Source organism: Strongylocentrotus purpuratus, unplaced genomic scaffold (assembly GCF_000002235.5).
Source record: "Strongylocentrotus purpuratus isolate Spur 01 unplaced genomic scaffold, Spur_5.0 spur5_scaffold_16, whole genome shotgun sequence".
NCBI classification, from domain to species: Eukaryota; Metazoa; Echinodermata; class Echinoidea; order Camarodonta; family Strongylocentrotidae; genus Strongylocentrotus; species Strongylocentrotus purpuratus.
Genome location: NW_022145601.1, coordinates 12,079,246 through 12,093,619, shown reverse-complemented (window position 1 = coordinate 12,093,619; position 14,374 = coordinate 12,079,246). Strand labels below are relative to the sequence as shown.

At 38.6% G+C, this 14,374-nt stretch overlaps 2 protein-coding genes across 2 annotated transcripts; both read right to left on the bottom strand.

Annotated features, from left to right (window-relative positions):
* Positions 1–4,786: 4,786 nt before the first annotated feature.
* Positions 4,787–7,672, bottom strand: LOC115924503. Its single transcript, XM_030986790.1, has 5 exons — positions 7,533–7,672; positions 6,896–6,997; positions 6,349–6,435; positions 5,755–5,880; positions 4,787–5,377 (listed from the first exon to the last, which is right to left on the bottom strand). The coding sequence occupies exons 1-5, from the start codon at positions 7,648–7,650 to the stop codon at positions 4,797–4,799; spliced, it is 1,014 nt and encodes a 337-aa protein (XP_030842650.1). The 5' UTR covers positions 7,651–7,672; the 3' UTR covers positions 4,787–4,796.
* A 362-nt stretch (positions 7,673–8,034) lies between these two features.
* On the bottom strand, positions 8,035–13,295 carry LOC591864 (ankyrin-2-like). The gene is made up of 4 exons (XM_030987403.1): positions 10,878–13,295; positions 9,660–10,250; positions 8,723–8,964; positions 8,035–8,163 (listed from the first exon to the last, which is right to left on the bottom strand). Exons 1-4 carry the CDS (start codon positions 13,060–13,062, stop codon positions 8,035–8,037), a joined length of 3,147 nt encoding a protein of 1,048 aa, XP_030843263.1. The 5' UTR covers positions 13,063–13,295.
* Between the last annotated feature and the right edge of the window lie 1,079 nt (positions 13,296–14,374).

Genomic DNA, 14,374 nt, shown 5'->3' with positions numbered 1-14,374 from the left:
ATAGGAGGATATTTTTCGTGATGAGTAGTCTGGTATCGGTCTCATTTATATGATTGAGATATAAGGTTAGAGAGGATTGGTCACACATAAACATCAACAATTAAATCGGTCTGTGTAGAATAATGTGTAGACCAGTTCGTAATTAGCACATGGTTCAAATCACCTCAAACATCCACAGATATTCTAACTTCTGTACAAAATAACCTAAGTCTGCCCATATCAAATTGTATACAAACTGGAGTACTGGCTCCGAGAAAGTCGTTGCTGAAGGTTCTTTTGTGTGTTGAAATACCCTTAACATACCTCTTATTCAGTATTCTAAAAGTCTGAAGTTTTCAGAATATCACCCAAACGTGTATTGCTTTATGGTATGAAATATATATTGCCCTAGAATGTTCAAAACCCTGTGGCGCTGAATTTTTAAAATCATTGCCAAGAATCGGGTAATTCTCTAAAAACAACCAGCAGTTACCTACATGCAATTTAATTCTAAGAGCGTATACTGATTAGCGTTCACTTTGTTGTCAAATACACACACGGATGATACATGTAATAATCTCAGCAATTTATTCTCTTTCTGCCAAAATTATTTGTGTATGAAACCCGTGACTGATGAAGCATTGAGAGCTCTACAGAGTGAGTCAGAAAAAAGTCCCACTTTTTAAAAGTTGTATTGTGTGAAGTATGAATATTTAATCGTGGATTTCATGATATGTCTTGAATCTCTGCATGCATGACTGAACATCAGACATTCTTTACAAGACTGCCAAATCTCACTCGCCAAGTAGCTAGGTGGGGAATAAAATAGTGTTTTGAACACAGACTGCCAGACAGACAAGGCCCACCCAAACTGTTACTTTTTGTCGGGAATTCTTCTTCTCGTACGAAAAGTTGAGTGGCTGCTGTCCTCTTAGTGCGTATTGGCGGATGTTGTGCTTCATGATGATGAGGATGAAGATTAAGATGATGACAATGATGATGATGATGACATGATGGGGGTAGTGAATTTGTACTAAAGGGAAATATTGTCAGGGCTATGCCACTTAAACATTCCGCGATCTTGATAAAAAATCATTGCTTAATCAGAAAAGGGGAAATTATGAAACAATTGTCACGGTGTGTGCTGTGTGTGCGTGTGTTCGTGTGTATGCATACATGTGTGTGTGCGTGTGTGTGTGTGTGTGTCTGCGTCTGTCCGACTGTCTTTGTTCAACGCACTGTTTTATTCCTTGCCCAGTAACTTGGCGCAAGTGAGATCTGGCAGTCTTGTAAAGATTGTCTGATGTTCAGTCATGCATGCAGAGACTCAAATGAAAATGGTACCTAAATGTACTAGGAGGATAACTCTATCAAGACATATCATGAAACCCATGATTAAATATACATACTTCAAACAGTACAACTTTTAAAAAGTGGGACATATTTTCTGACTCACTCTGTAGAGCTCTCAATGCTTCATCAGTCACGGGTTTCATACACAAATAATTTTGGCAGAAAGAGAATAAGACCGCTTTCCAGTCAATGCCCTTTTTGAATGACTGGTATTCTAACGTCATTGGGTGTGCAAATATGTAATTTCTTTTCAAACTGAAATTTTCACTTTAGATTCAATTTAATTCGATTCAATTTATTTCAAACACAAATAAAAACACATATCATTTAAAATATATAATATTATATGCTATCCATAATACATTGTATGTAGGAGTGCCCCATGGAAGAAGGCACTAGGAGAAAAAACAGACAATACTGGTCTTTTTGTACACAACAAATGAAAGAATTGTCCACGAATACATCACAATCCATTGACCGAATTGCCAATTTGAGATTCGCATATAGAGATATCATTTTTCAAACAATCATAACTGCTTTATTTTTTGACCGATTTATTTATACATTTGCAATTATGAGTTTCTTATTTGTTTGCTTTCACACAAAATTAATGAACTTTATAACAAAGGAGTGCCTATCATACCTATCTATAACGAATATCATAATGATATACATAAAAGTTCAATTAATCCAATGCAATTAAACATATATATGTACATAAAGTATACATAAACAGTTTGATAAGTATGAAGAAGAATAAACGTCGAATAAAAGAAACATAAAAGACGAACCCCATTGTAATAAACGTTTAAATGAGAAGGATGTCAGTACGCAAAACGTAATAATGTTCATTTTTTATGAGGGATCCCCTTTAATTTCGCAGATTTCTTCTTTCCTTAGTTGTTTTTTTATAAAGATTTTGTCTCTCTCATATATATATTTTGTTTTTTAATGACATTAGAAAAAGGATACTCCATATGAAAGGCAATAAAATCACTGGTCTTGCCTTGCTCATGGCCACAGGAGCTCATTGTTTTCATTATCTTAAACAAGATATTAAATTTAACACCTGGGGTTCCTTCTAGATACTTTCAAATGTTGAATTCATTTTATTTCATGTGATTTGAGTTGATGTTAATTCACTTCCATATACATGTATATATTTTTTCTGGTTACAATCCTGCCACTGTTTATTATTTTTATTAGATTTTTGTATTTGATAGATTTATTTACGAACAGCAAATAAGTACCATTTATTTCATACATATTTATATGTACAAGAAGAGAAAATATTGGTTGGTAAAAATGGGCGGATAAAAGCATATGTGCTAGTTGACCCTAACGCCTTATGCACAGCTCAACAATGTATTTTGTACAAGTAACTTTCAGAAAACAAAACACAAACAAAGAAATTAATGTACTATTGCAATCAATACTATGAAAAATATATAACTTTAACAATGTCTTACAAAATACTAAATATAATTGTTGTACACAAACAGACTATTTGCATGGATTTTTGATTCATGATTTGTTCAACAAATGTGTTGTAACTTAATCTGACATTAATCAAGTAACTAACCACAAGAGACAAAGGAAATCAACCATGTGTCGTTCTACATTTTGGCAGACGTAATTGTTAACCTTCTGTTTGCCTTGTGGAGTAACTATACTCTATACACTATATATCAACATATGAGACAAACTTTAATCCAACAGATCAAATATGAAAGTAGTTGAGCTGTATGAGTAATTCACTCTCTAAATGAAAAAAGCACGAACTGCTATTTTCTGTGAATACAATATGCTTCTTAATAGGCTAACCTTATATTGCTTCCCCACACCTGTGTGATTTTATCCACGTTTTATATGATAATGGATACTCTCAAAGTACGCCTAGGAACGAAATGATGCAATCCTGATACACTGATTTACATAACGAATATGACTATTCCATGGCAGATTTCTATCATAAGTGGTAACATCAACCGCTTGGATTTCCTCTCCAGCTATGTTCAGTTTAATCTTTATAACTATTTTTTACAATTTTCCATGTGTTGTTCATTACTTCATTCACATTAATGTCGCCCTGGTGAGCTGGAAAAGTATGAATTATATTAGAATCATCGGCAAACAGCCGCAAATTGAAATAATCAGTTACTGATGGCAGTCTTGGCAGATCATTTATATAGATACAAACAGAGTTGGCCCTAGCACTGATCATTGTGGAACACCATATATTATATTTTTCCTTATAGATAACGTTTGACCACACTGAACATTCTGGATCTTTATTAAACTCGAATGCCATAATTAAAGAGTTTAGCTAGCAGTACATAAAGATTAATGGTGTCAAAATTGCTTTCTTAAAGGTACTTAGTAACATTGTGATGGTTGATTTCACAAATCTGTTGAATCAGGATGCAAAACACGGAAAATTATGTTTGTATGTATGGATTATCCAACTACGATGCCCCAAATCCGAAATTAAATCACGCAATATGAAGATTTTTAACAAAGTTCAACGGGTTTTCGAACGGGCGTCGATGCGCGGCGCTTCTGAATCTAAATTCTCCCAACCATTTTTTGAATTTTCCCAACCGTTTTTCCATGAAGTAAAAGACATAAAAACAGGCTATCAAAAATCTGTCAACACTTAAATGTCTGGAATAGAATGTAGAGCCATTTTATTGCTTTGTGAGATTTCCATTCACCTAAAATGTAATTAAATTGTAATAATATAGTTGGGAGAATTAAGGAATCGATCGGATCAGTTTTTCCCAATTTGTACCATGAATAATGGTCCGTTTTCGCTCAAATTTTCAGATTATCTTTAATTGTACATCTAGCATTGAAGTCATTGCCTTAGCACCACTATCTCTCATCTGAACAATGTTACAAAGTCCCTTTAAAATCGATGAATATGCCAAGAATGAATCTCAATTCTTCGTTCCTGTAAAAGCAATCGATGTAATAATCTTGATGCAGCGTAGCATATAAGAGGGTCAAAGTTTACACAATACTAGGTAAGTGTACTCAAAATTGAATAAGGTTTACGCAATATTGGAAAGTAACATACCCAACAAACATGCATATTTCCTCTTTAACCAATGTTTGGTCAATTTTATAGGCCTGAATTTTTCTAATATTTTAACACGATGCTGGATTTAGACTTTTTTCAAAAAAGTGGTTCAAAAAGGAAATTGGTCTGAGATCTAAGTTTTATATCAAACATGATATTTCCCCCTATATATGGCTTAAATGATCAGGAGAATACCAACCTTAGAGTATACCTTTTCTTTACCTTTATATTTTTCGAGCAAATCTAATGATTGTGGTTTTTTAAACCAAATGACAGACAGTTGATGGATTACAACCATATAATGCTATGTTCACAGGTTGTCTGATTAACGAGTCATAGACCCTGTATTAAAGGATGATATGGAACACATTGAGCCTGTTCCCTAATCACTGATGTCAGTGTCATCATCTTCCTTTTGATCCTTCCGAGGATCAGCTGTCTTTGTTCTCTCAAACACGTAGTTCTCGCAGAGCTCTTGGCAATCCCCACGATTCATGCGTTCAAACGCCTTGGCCAAGTCCCCAAGGTTCTGAATCTTCTTTTGACTCTCAGCAAGAACGAGTAGTTCTTCAGTCGAATTCTTGCACTGCTCCAGTGATTGTATGTAGTCTCCAAGTCCCAGCTCAATGGCAAGACCCCTCCAGTCACCAAAAACTGGGCTTTCTCTGTTCAACCGGCAACGCAGCTCATGCTGTAGCCTAGGAGGTACTATGGAAGCAATTGCAACAGGAGCATGGGCAACAGTATTTCCTTGAGGATTATTCCCTTGGGGATTGTTGATGACCATCCCTTGGACGTTGATATAGACGTTCCCAGGACGCTGGTGCATATTCCGATCTGCTGAAAGTCCTGGAACCAATTCTTGGACAACGTTTGCCGCAAATGCTTGTGGGGCTAAGACACCCATTACCTCCTCTGCTGCAGACTCTAATGAATGGACGGGCACTGTCGATGATGTCGGAGCTTAAAACAAATTTGAACAAAAAGATGATGTCGTAAACCAATAATATCGTTCGAATTTCCGAAGAGCGTGTTAAGGATATAAGCGTATATCACGATTATTTGTGCTCCCAAAGTGCTTAAGTTATTATTAACTGGGTTAAGTTCCAGCAACCATTTCAGGTAGCCTGCCAACTTATTACACATGAATCGAGTGTAGCATAATTACGAACAATATTGTTTTGCCGAAGGATTTCGTTCGTTACTATCTGTAACATAACTCCAAATGTCACCTTAAAATTACGATTGATAAGAGGAGATAAGCTTAATTTTGTTGAGGTACTATTAACATTTGTGTTGTTTCCGAGCCTAGAACACGACTTTGTCTTTCAGCTTCTTACCAACTGTCTCTATCTCTGTTACAAAGTCATGTGTGACTTGGTAGGCATGTTCACATGGCGGTGACTCTATCGATGATGGAGTTAATGGCCTAGGCCTTGTACGGACTTCAGTAGGACTACTTTCATCTGAAAAAAGCAACGTAAAAAAAAGCTTTTACAAAATGATTAAACCAGACTTCGCCCTGTGTTGTTAAGACCTCTGACTGATCCGTTATCTATCGCAAGTCGACCCTCGGATTATATTGTATTAGTTTGGGTTATTGAAATGATTGAGATAAAATCATTGGACATTTAGCAAAAAGATGAAATAGTTCAATTTACAGAGTAAAATTATACGGCATAACAATACAGTGATTGGACATTAAATAATATCTAAAACAAAGACTAATTTCAAGAATATGGACTTTAGTGGCGGTTCTAATGCCTCTCCCCCTTCCCCAAATAAGAAGCACATGTACAAAATGAATGATAGAAGATCCCACCCCCTGCTACCCCCTCCCCCTCCTGCCCCCCCCCCCCCCCACAAGAAAAAACAACAACACATAAACATACACATGTATTCCTCTAGAACCGCTCCTTGGGCTATAGTCTTACCCTTTGTGTCTGCAGTCTCAGGTGATGGCGAACCTATCGTTTCAAGATGATGCTCGCTTCTTGTCTGCTCTTCGGGGAGCTGAGATGCTGAAAATACAATAATCAATCAAATCAGAATAGCACAAATACAAACAAGTTTTTCATCTTGCACTCATAAGAGTAAATCGCAAGATTAAAAGCTTATGTGAGTCTCCTCACAATGTAATTTTGTCTATGTTGTTCAAATTGTCTCAAAATATGGACATGTTTTCATGTACTTTAAATCAACTTTAATTTCCTTACACCCATGAACCTGTTTCTTAGGTGTATTCTGATCTAATGTATTGTGTAACGATGAATGTATTTTGTCCTAATGTATTGTTGTTGTTTGTGGATTTGTATCAATGAACCGTTAAACTTACACTTGAAATTTAACTTCAACTTGTAACAAGCACATTCCATTAAAAGCGTTTATTTTTGTACACACACAAAAGTTTGTGTATGAAACCAACAAACAAAAAACAAAAACAGGAAAAATAGTATTAATACTTATTTTTTCTAATCTTACATTTGGATGTTCCCCGTGCAACATCAGAGGGTTCAGCTCTGCCTTTGGACGATGCAGTTCCTGTCGGAGTTGATTGGGCAATTGGATTCTCATGCGGCACATCTAAATTGTGAATACATGATATCAACGTAATGAGAAGCGATTAGCCTAGAATGATTATTATTCCAAATTGGAGTTACTTGCCATGGTACTTTTGCTACACCAAATGAACTGTATAGCATTGCACGTAAACAAATAATGTACATAATACAGGGTGGCCCTCTCTAAACGGACTAGCATAGTTCCAATGATATTGGTCAAATTTACTAGTACCAGCGGTAGTATAATCATATCACATGAAAAAATGATACCAGGATCGACAAAACTGGTAAAAAGTTCTTTTGTTTCTCAGGAGCTGTTTTGTTTAGTATCAATAAAAATGCGTTTTTTGAATTCGTAAAATCTCACGTCTTCTTCCACAGCTTATTTAAAATGCCTATAAAGAAAGAAATAATGTTTGTGGAATGTTATGTTTGTGTTAAATATGATGTTTTGTCACAGCTTGTCCGAAGCTCAGGCCAATAACCATTCCTGAAACTGCATAAGAATACGCTTTAAGCCACCCCTACCCCAAAGGAGTTCGTGCTCTTGGTATTACCGTTGTACAGTACTTTGAAGGCGATACGCTTCGTGATTTTTTGCTTCAAGATGAATTTGACGGGGACTTCAGATGCTTCACGTGGGTAAAGAGTGAACGGCATCCGATGGGTCGTCATGTGGAAGAAAGCACATTCTTCAAGTTCCTAAAGAAATCAGAGATAACCATCAATTAACACCCTACGAAATATCAGTAATTCATTGCATTTTTCCCCAGACTCCTGCAGAAAAAAATTCCTCTGTGGCCATGCCTTGAACTATAATGCATGGCCGTACAGAAGATTTGTTCCTGTTGGGGACCGGGGGAAATTCAATGATTTATTGATAATTTATTGCATTTTCTTTGTTTTGTTTTTATTTGTGGGGGTTGCCCCCTACCCTAACCCTCGTTGCGTACAGTCATGATTCAGTGGCAAAGCAATGGCCTCGAAACTGTGAGGCCCCAGGATAAATATATATATATATATAAGGCTATGCCGAATGGGAAACGGACGAATTGTTTGTCAGGATAATCTTACTTGTGTTGACACTTCGTCTTCGTTTTCCAGATGTCTGACAAAAAGGGGTCCTTTTCCCCAATATACACAGTACTGCTCACCAGGAAAGGCTACCTTGTAGTCTCGTATTGTATCCTACAAAAGGTTGAACATATATGAATCAACACTGACAGAATGTTAATGACAATAATATTAATAATAATGATAATAATAGTTGCAATAATTGCAATAGTGCTGTTCTTCCACAGGGCACTGCAATGTACTACAGCAATTGCAAGGTACTCTTATACACCCGGGCGGCAATTCTGGATGAATCTTTTAGTCTCGAGCCTCGAGCTGGTTATTTACTTCAAGATGCGAAATGTTTATCGGGTTTTAATATTATATCTGTGATTTGTTTTACATTTGTTGTGACCCCACCCCCCCCCCCCTCCTCCCTTCCCTCCGTCCACGGACCCTTCTACTCAGAAAACGTTACACACACTAGTTTGACATCGTAACCACTGGAAGATCGGGGACAAAACAAAAAGTTATTTCAATGAACATGGTAACAAAGTTTCTGTCCCAATACCAGTGCTATAGACACAAAAATATCATAAGTTACATGGACTTACTAAAGGATTTCATGTCCATTTTAACATTTATTCTTTTTCAGCTAAAACAATACCGAACTGTTAATTCATGATAAATCTACCTCTTTCATGCCGCAGAAGTCATCTTTAATATTGAGCAGGATGTAATTCATGACGTCTCTAGATGTTGACAGGGGAACGTATGGCGTACAGATGAGCCGTTTACCGATGAAGTATCTCCTGATTAAGGAGATAATCCACCATTCCGAGAAATGGTCTAAGTACAGGGTAATGTGATTCTTTGCAACTACACACCGAGCAGCTTTGTCAGAAGCAGGAACGATCCTTGAAAATTCATCAGACCCTTTAAACAAGACGGGCACAAAAAAGAGGGACCGTGTTAATTTTGGTATGCAGTGAACTGTCAATGGTAAGGGATTTACTTTCATAAAATAAAGAAAGAAAAGTATTTTTTTAATGTTTGCGGATTGACTGGGGTCTGGGGAGCGTTGTTGGAGGGTTATTGTTTATTCATAAGCTATGTCGTTAACAAAATGTCAACTGCTATTTGGTGATTGGCTATTAACAAACAATTTTATGTATTAGATCATGCCTAACATTTGTTTGTTTAATTACCACAATTCCCCCACGATCTTTCCACAAGAATCTGGTAAATGACGGCTGTATGAACTGTGCGACTTATAAGTTATTCAAACACAAAGACTGAAGAAAAACAAATTAAAGTGAATTTCTATTCTAATGAAAGTTTATCAAGTAAAACTCAGTGAATAAGAACATTCTGAGAGGAATATCAACATTGAAGTGAGGTCATATGATACCAAGAATAGTAGTGAAGGATTAATTTTGTGTGAAGATCTCTGTCCTAATTGTGATGGGTTCGTCGTCGCAGTCAGGGGCTCTCTGCACTGTCACAACAAGAAAAAGATTCAAGAAGCGAGTTCAAGAACATTAGACGGACGAAGAGAAGGAAATTAATGAAACGGAAGTAAAAGGGTTTTAGATGGAAATATGGGATCTATGGTAATAGGAAGATCTTACCAGTCCTTCGGGTGTATAGCACAATTTCTGCCTTGTCTGGGTTGGTGAAAATAGCGCTATGCGAGACCGTGACTTCCACCGGAGTTTTAAACTGAAGACCAGGAGGGGATAGCTTGAGCCCAACTGAGATGATAACTTCGTCTTTTTCCAGCTTTAAGTCAGGTGGAATTCTTGTCAATGCTTCTGCTGTGATACATTTGGCTCTGTTCGCATCGTCTGGTGAAAGTGGAACCTTGATGCTGCACTCGTCGAGACTAATATTCATTGTCTCTTTTGTGTTGCTCATGAAGCGAGAAATGTCTTGTGGACTGGTACGATATGGATCGTATGTTCGGGAGTACGGGGGCATTAAGCCAGGGAAAGCCTCACCACCTTGAGTACTGCGAGGGTAGTAATAGTGGTCCTCTTCAAACCCAATGAATGGCTTAACGATCTGTGTTGCTTCTTTATCTAAAAGAAAGTCGTGTATACCCATATGGCCGCCATTGAAAGCAAGACGTGAAGGTGTCCAGTTATCATTAGAAAGTCTCCTCAGGTCTGCCCCTTTACTAACGAGGTATTTGACAATTTCAAAATGACCCTCGAATGCTGCTAGGTGAAGAGCGGTAAACCCATTTTCATCACCAATTTCAATGCCTGCTCCTTTGTTCACGATATACTCGACGACTTCAAGATGGCCTTCTTGAGAAGCATAATACAAGGGTGTCCTGTCGGTTTTATCACACTTGTCAAGCTGTGCCCCCTTCCTTACAAGGGATTTGACAATATCAAGATGACCCTCCAATGATGCTACGTGAAGAGCTGTAACCCCATCTCTATCACCAATTTCAATGCTTGCTCCTTTGGTCATGATATACTCGACGACATCAAGATGGCCTTTTTGGGAAGCACAACACAAGGGTGTCCTGTCGTTTTTGTCACATTTGTCAAGCTTTGCCCCTTTCTTAACAAGATATGTGACAATATCAAGATGACCCTTAAATGATGCTATGTGCAGAGCTGTAACCCCATCTTTATCACCAATTTCAATGTCTGATCCTTTGTTCACGATATACTCGACGACTTCAAGATGGCCTTCTTGAGAAGCACAATACAAGGGTGTCCTGTCGTTTTTGTCACATTTGTCAAGCTGTGCCCCTTTCATAACAAGGTATTTGGTGATTTCAAGATGCCCCTGAAAGGATGCTTTGTGAAGAGCTGTAAGCCCGTCTCGATTACAGTTATCAATATTTGCTCCTACGCTCAGTAAGACCTCGGCAATGCCCAGATGGCCTCTTTCTGTTGCAAGACACAAGGGTGTCATCCCGTTCGTGAGTGCTTTGTCAACCTGTACTCCTCTGTTAACGAGAACATTGACAATGTCAATGTGTCCCTCAAATGAAGCCAAACTAAGTGCGGTCCAACCATCGTCAGTGCTCCTATCCAGCTCTGCTCCTTGACTGGTTAGATATTTCACTCCATCAATATTACCAGTTTGTGATGCAGCATGTAGTGCTGTACATCCACCTTTACCACACGCGTTGATATTGGCTCCTTCTGTCGAAAGGTACTCTGCAATTTCAAGATTGCCACCGTCTAAAGCAAGGTGTAGAGGTGTCCAGTAGTCATTAGCAAGTCTCTCCAGCTCTGCCCCTTTACTAACGAGGTATTTGATAATGTCAAGATGACCCTTAAGTGATGCTATGTGAAGAGCTGTAAACCCATCTCTATCACCAATACCAATACCTGCTCCTTTGTTCACGATATACTCGACGACTTCAAGATGGCCTTCCTGAGAAGCACAAGACATGGGTGTCTTGCCGGTATTGTCACATTTGTTAAGCTGTGCCCCTTTGCTAACAAGATGATGAACTATATCAACGTGTCCATTGGACGATGCGATGTGGAGTGATGTTAACCCGTCTCGATTACAGTTATCAATATTTGCTCCTACGCTCAGTAAGACCTCGGCAATGCCCAGATGGCCTCTTTCTGTTGCAAGACACAAGGGTGTCATCCCGTTCGTGAGTGCTTTGTCAACCTGTACTCCTCTGTTAACGAGAACATTGACAATGTCAATGTGTCCCTCAAATGAAGCCAAACTAAGTGCGGTCCAACCATCGTCAGTGCTCCTATCCAGCTCTGCTCCTTGACTGGTTAGATATTTCACTCCATCAATATTACCAGTTTGTGATGCAGCATGTAGTGCTGTACATCCACCTTTACCACACGCGTTGATATTGGCTCCTTCTGTCGAAAGGTACTCTGCAATTTCAAGATTGCCACCGTCTAAAGCAAGGTGTAGAGGTGTCCAGTAGTCATTAGCAAGTCTCTCCAGCTCTGCCCCTTTACTAACGAGGTATTTGATAATGTCAAGATGACCCTTAAGTGATGCTATGTGAAGAGCTGTAAACCCATCTCTATCACCAATACCAATACCTGCTCCTTTGTTCACGATATACTCGACGACTTCAAGATGGCCTTCCTGAGAAGCACAAGACATGGGTGTCTTGCCGGTATTGTCACATTTGTTAAGCTGTGCCCCTTTGCTAACAAGATGATGAACTATATCAACGTGTCCATTGGACGATGCGATGTGGAGTGATGTTAACCCGTCTCGATTACAGCTATCAATATTTGCTCCTACGTTCAGTAAGACCTCGATAATACCCAGATGGCCTATTTTTGTTGCAAGACACAAGGGTGACATACCGTTCATGAGTGCTTTGTCAAAATCTACTCCTTCGTTAACGAGAACTTTGACAATGTCAAGATGTCCCCCAAATGAAGCCAAACTAAGTGCGGTCCAACCATCGTCAGTGCTCCTATCCAGCTCTGCTCCTTGACTGGTTATATATTTCACTCCATCAATATTACCAGTTTGTGCAGCAGTAAGTAGAGCTGTACACCCACCTTTACCAGAAGTGTTAATGTTGGCTCCTTCTGTCAAAAGGTACTCTGCAATGTCAAGATGACCACCGTCTAATGCAAGGTGTAGAGGTGTCCAGTAATCATTAGCTAGTCTCCCCAGGTCTGCCCCTTTACTGACGAGATATTTGACAATATCAAAATGACTCTCCAATAATGCTATGTGAAGAGCTGTAAACCCATCTTTGTCGCCAATATCAATATCTGCTCCTTCGTTCACTAACAGCTCTACCACATGAAGATGGCCGTTCTGTGAGCATAAGTGAATCGATGTCTGTAGGTTAGCATCGATTACATTCACCTTTGCTCCATGATTGGTTAGGCATTTAACTGTTTGCAAATGTCCGTTTTCCGAAGCAATGTGGAGGGCCGTCTTGCCAGACACATCCGAACAGTTTACATCTACTCCATCAGAATCCTCGGACTTGTCTTCCAAGTCGATTAATGATTGTATCTTCAGGACGTCTCCTTTTGCTGCTGCTGAAAACAGCGCCATATTAAACGTAATTCACACCCACTACGTTTTTCTCGTATATACTACCGTGCTCTCCAAACAGCATGTCGCATATTGTCATTTGACATTGAACTACTGTTTAAATTAGCCCGTACCCCTTTACTAGCGTTATTTATTTGCACTATTCTGAGGAGCAATCAAGCGTGATTATATGAAAGCATTCTGTAAATTGGACTTTGCATTCATATCCATATTCGGTTTCAGAAGTCCGACTACATTACTGTACAGTGTATTGCAACAATACAGAACTATTGCCTTGCCATTTTTCTCTATTTACGGGGCCTGAAATATACCTGGTTTCAGATTTTCGTTAAAGAAAAAAAACATGGCGGATCAATATTGTATTACGCCTCATTCATAACCAGTGCTTGGATGACGTGCCCCCTGCCAATCCATCACACACACAAACGAAAACCAACGTACACACACATGCACACAACGATATGAAATATGAGAGAAAACAGGAAAAAGAGAGAAAGACGAAAGGGACAGAGAATGATAAAGAATTCCACCTATAAGATCACTTTTCTTTAACACTCTACATGACTGTGTAATGATGTAATAGGTTGATACAGAGTACCCACTTCATTTATCTAGAATGGGCAGAATATAAACCAAATTTGTCAGTATTATCTCCATCAATAATAAGCATTATATACCTCATTTTTAGATTCTTTACTAATCCTGTCTTCTGATTGGTTGAAAATGCAGTCATGTTCTTAACCATGCCCGCTAATTGAAATTCATAGTCATTTTTCCCGGCTCTACCGGTTTATATCCATTTTTCATAGCACTTTTTCCATGGCTGTGAAACGTGACGTCATTTTGCTGCGATCCCCATTTTGGTTTACGTGTTACCGTATAAGTTTCTTTTGTGCGATGACCGATGCGCAATACCGTTAACGGTGTTTGAGTGCAATTCGATTTTGGTCGCTGCATTCAGGCGACGAATCTACCAATCCACGCAGCGCAGACGACCGATCGCCATTTTGTGTACTAGTCTCGATCGCAAAATACTGGGGTTTTTTGTTTCCATTTTTTTGTTAATAAAGAGGCAAAATGAAAACCTAAATGGGTGAGTCAACATTTTCCTTTTTTTCGGTATATAAAATATATATTGACTGCTTTTAATATTCGAGGCATAGTTGTTTCTATAGGGTCTCGGGAAACTCACAACCTGCTATGACCCCGCGGCGCAAGCGCCTTGGGGTCATAGCAGGTTGTGAGTTTCCCTTGACCCTATAGAAACCACTATGCCTCTCAAAGCAGTCAATATATCCTTATTATAAGATGC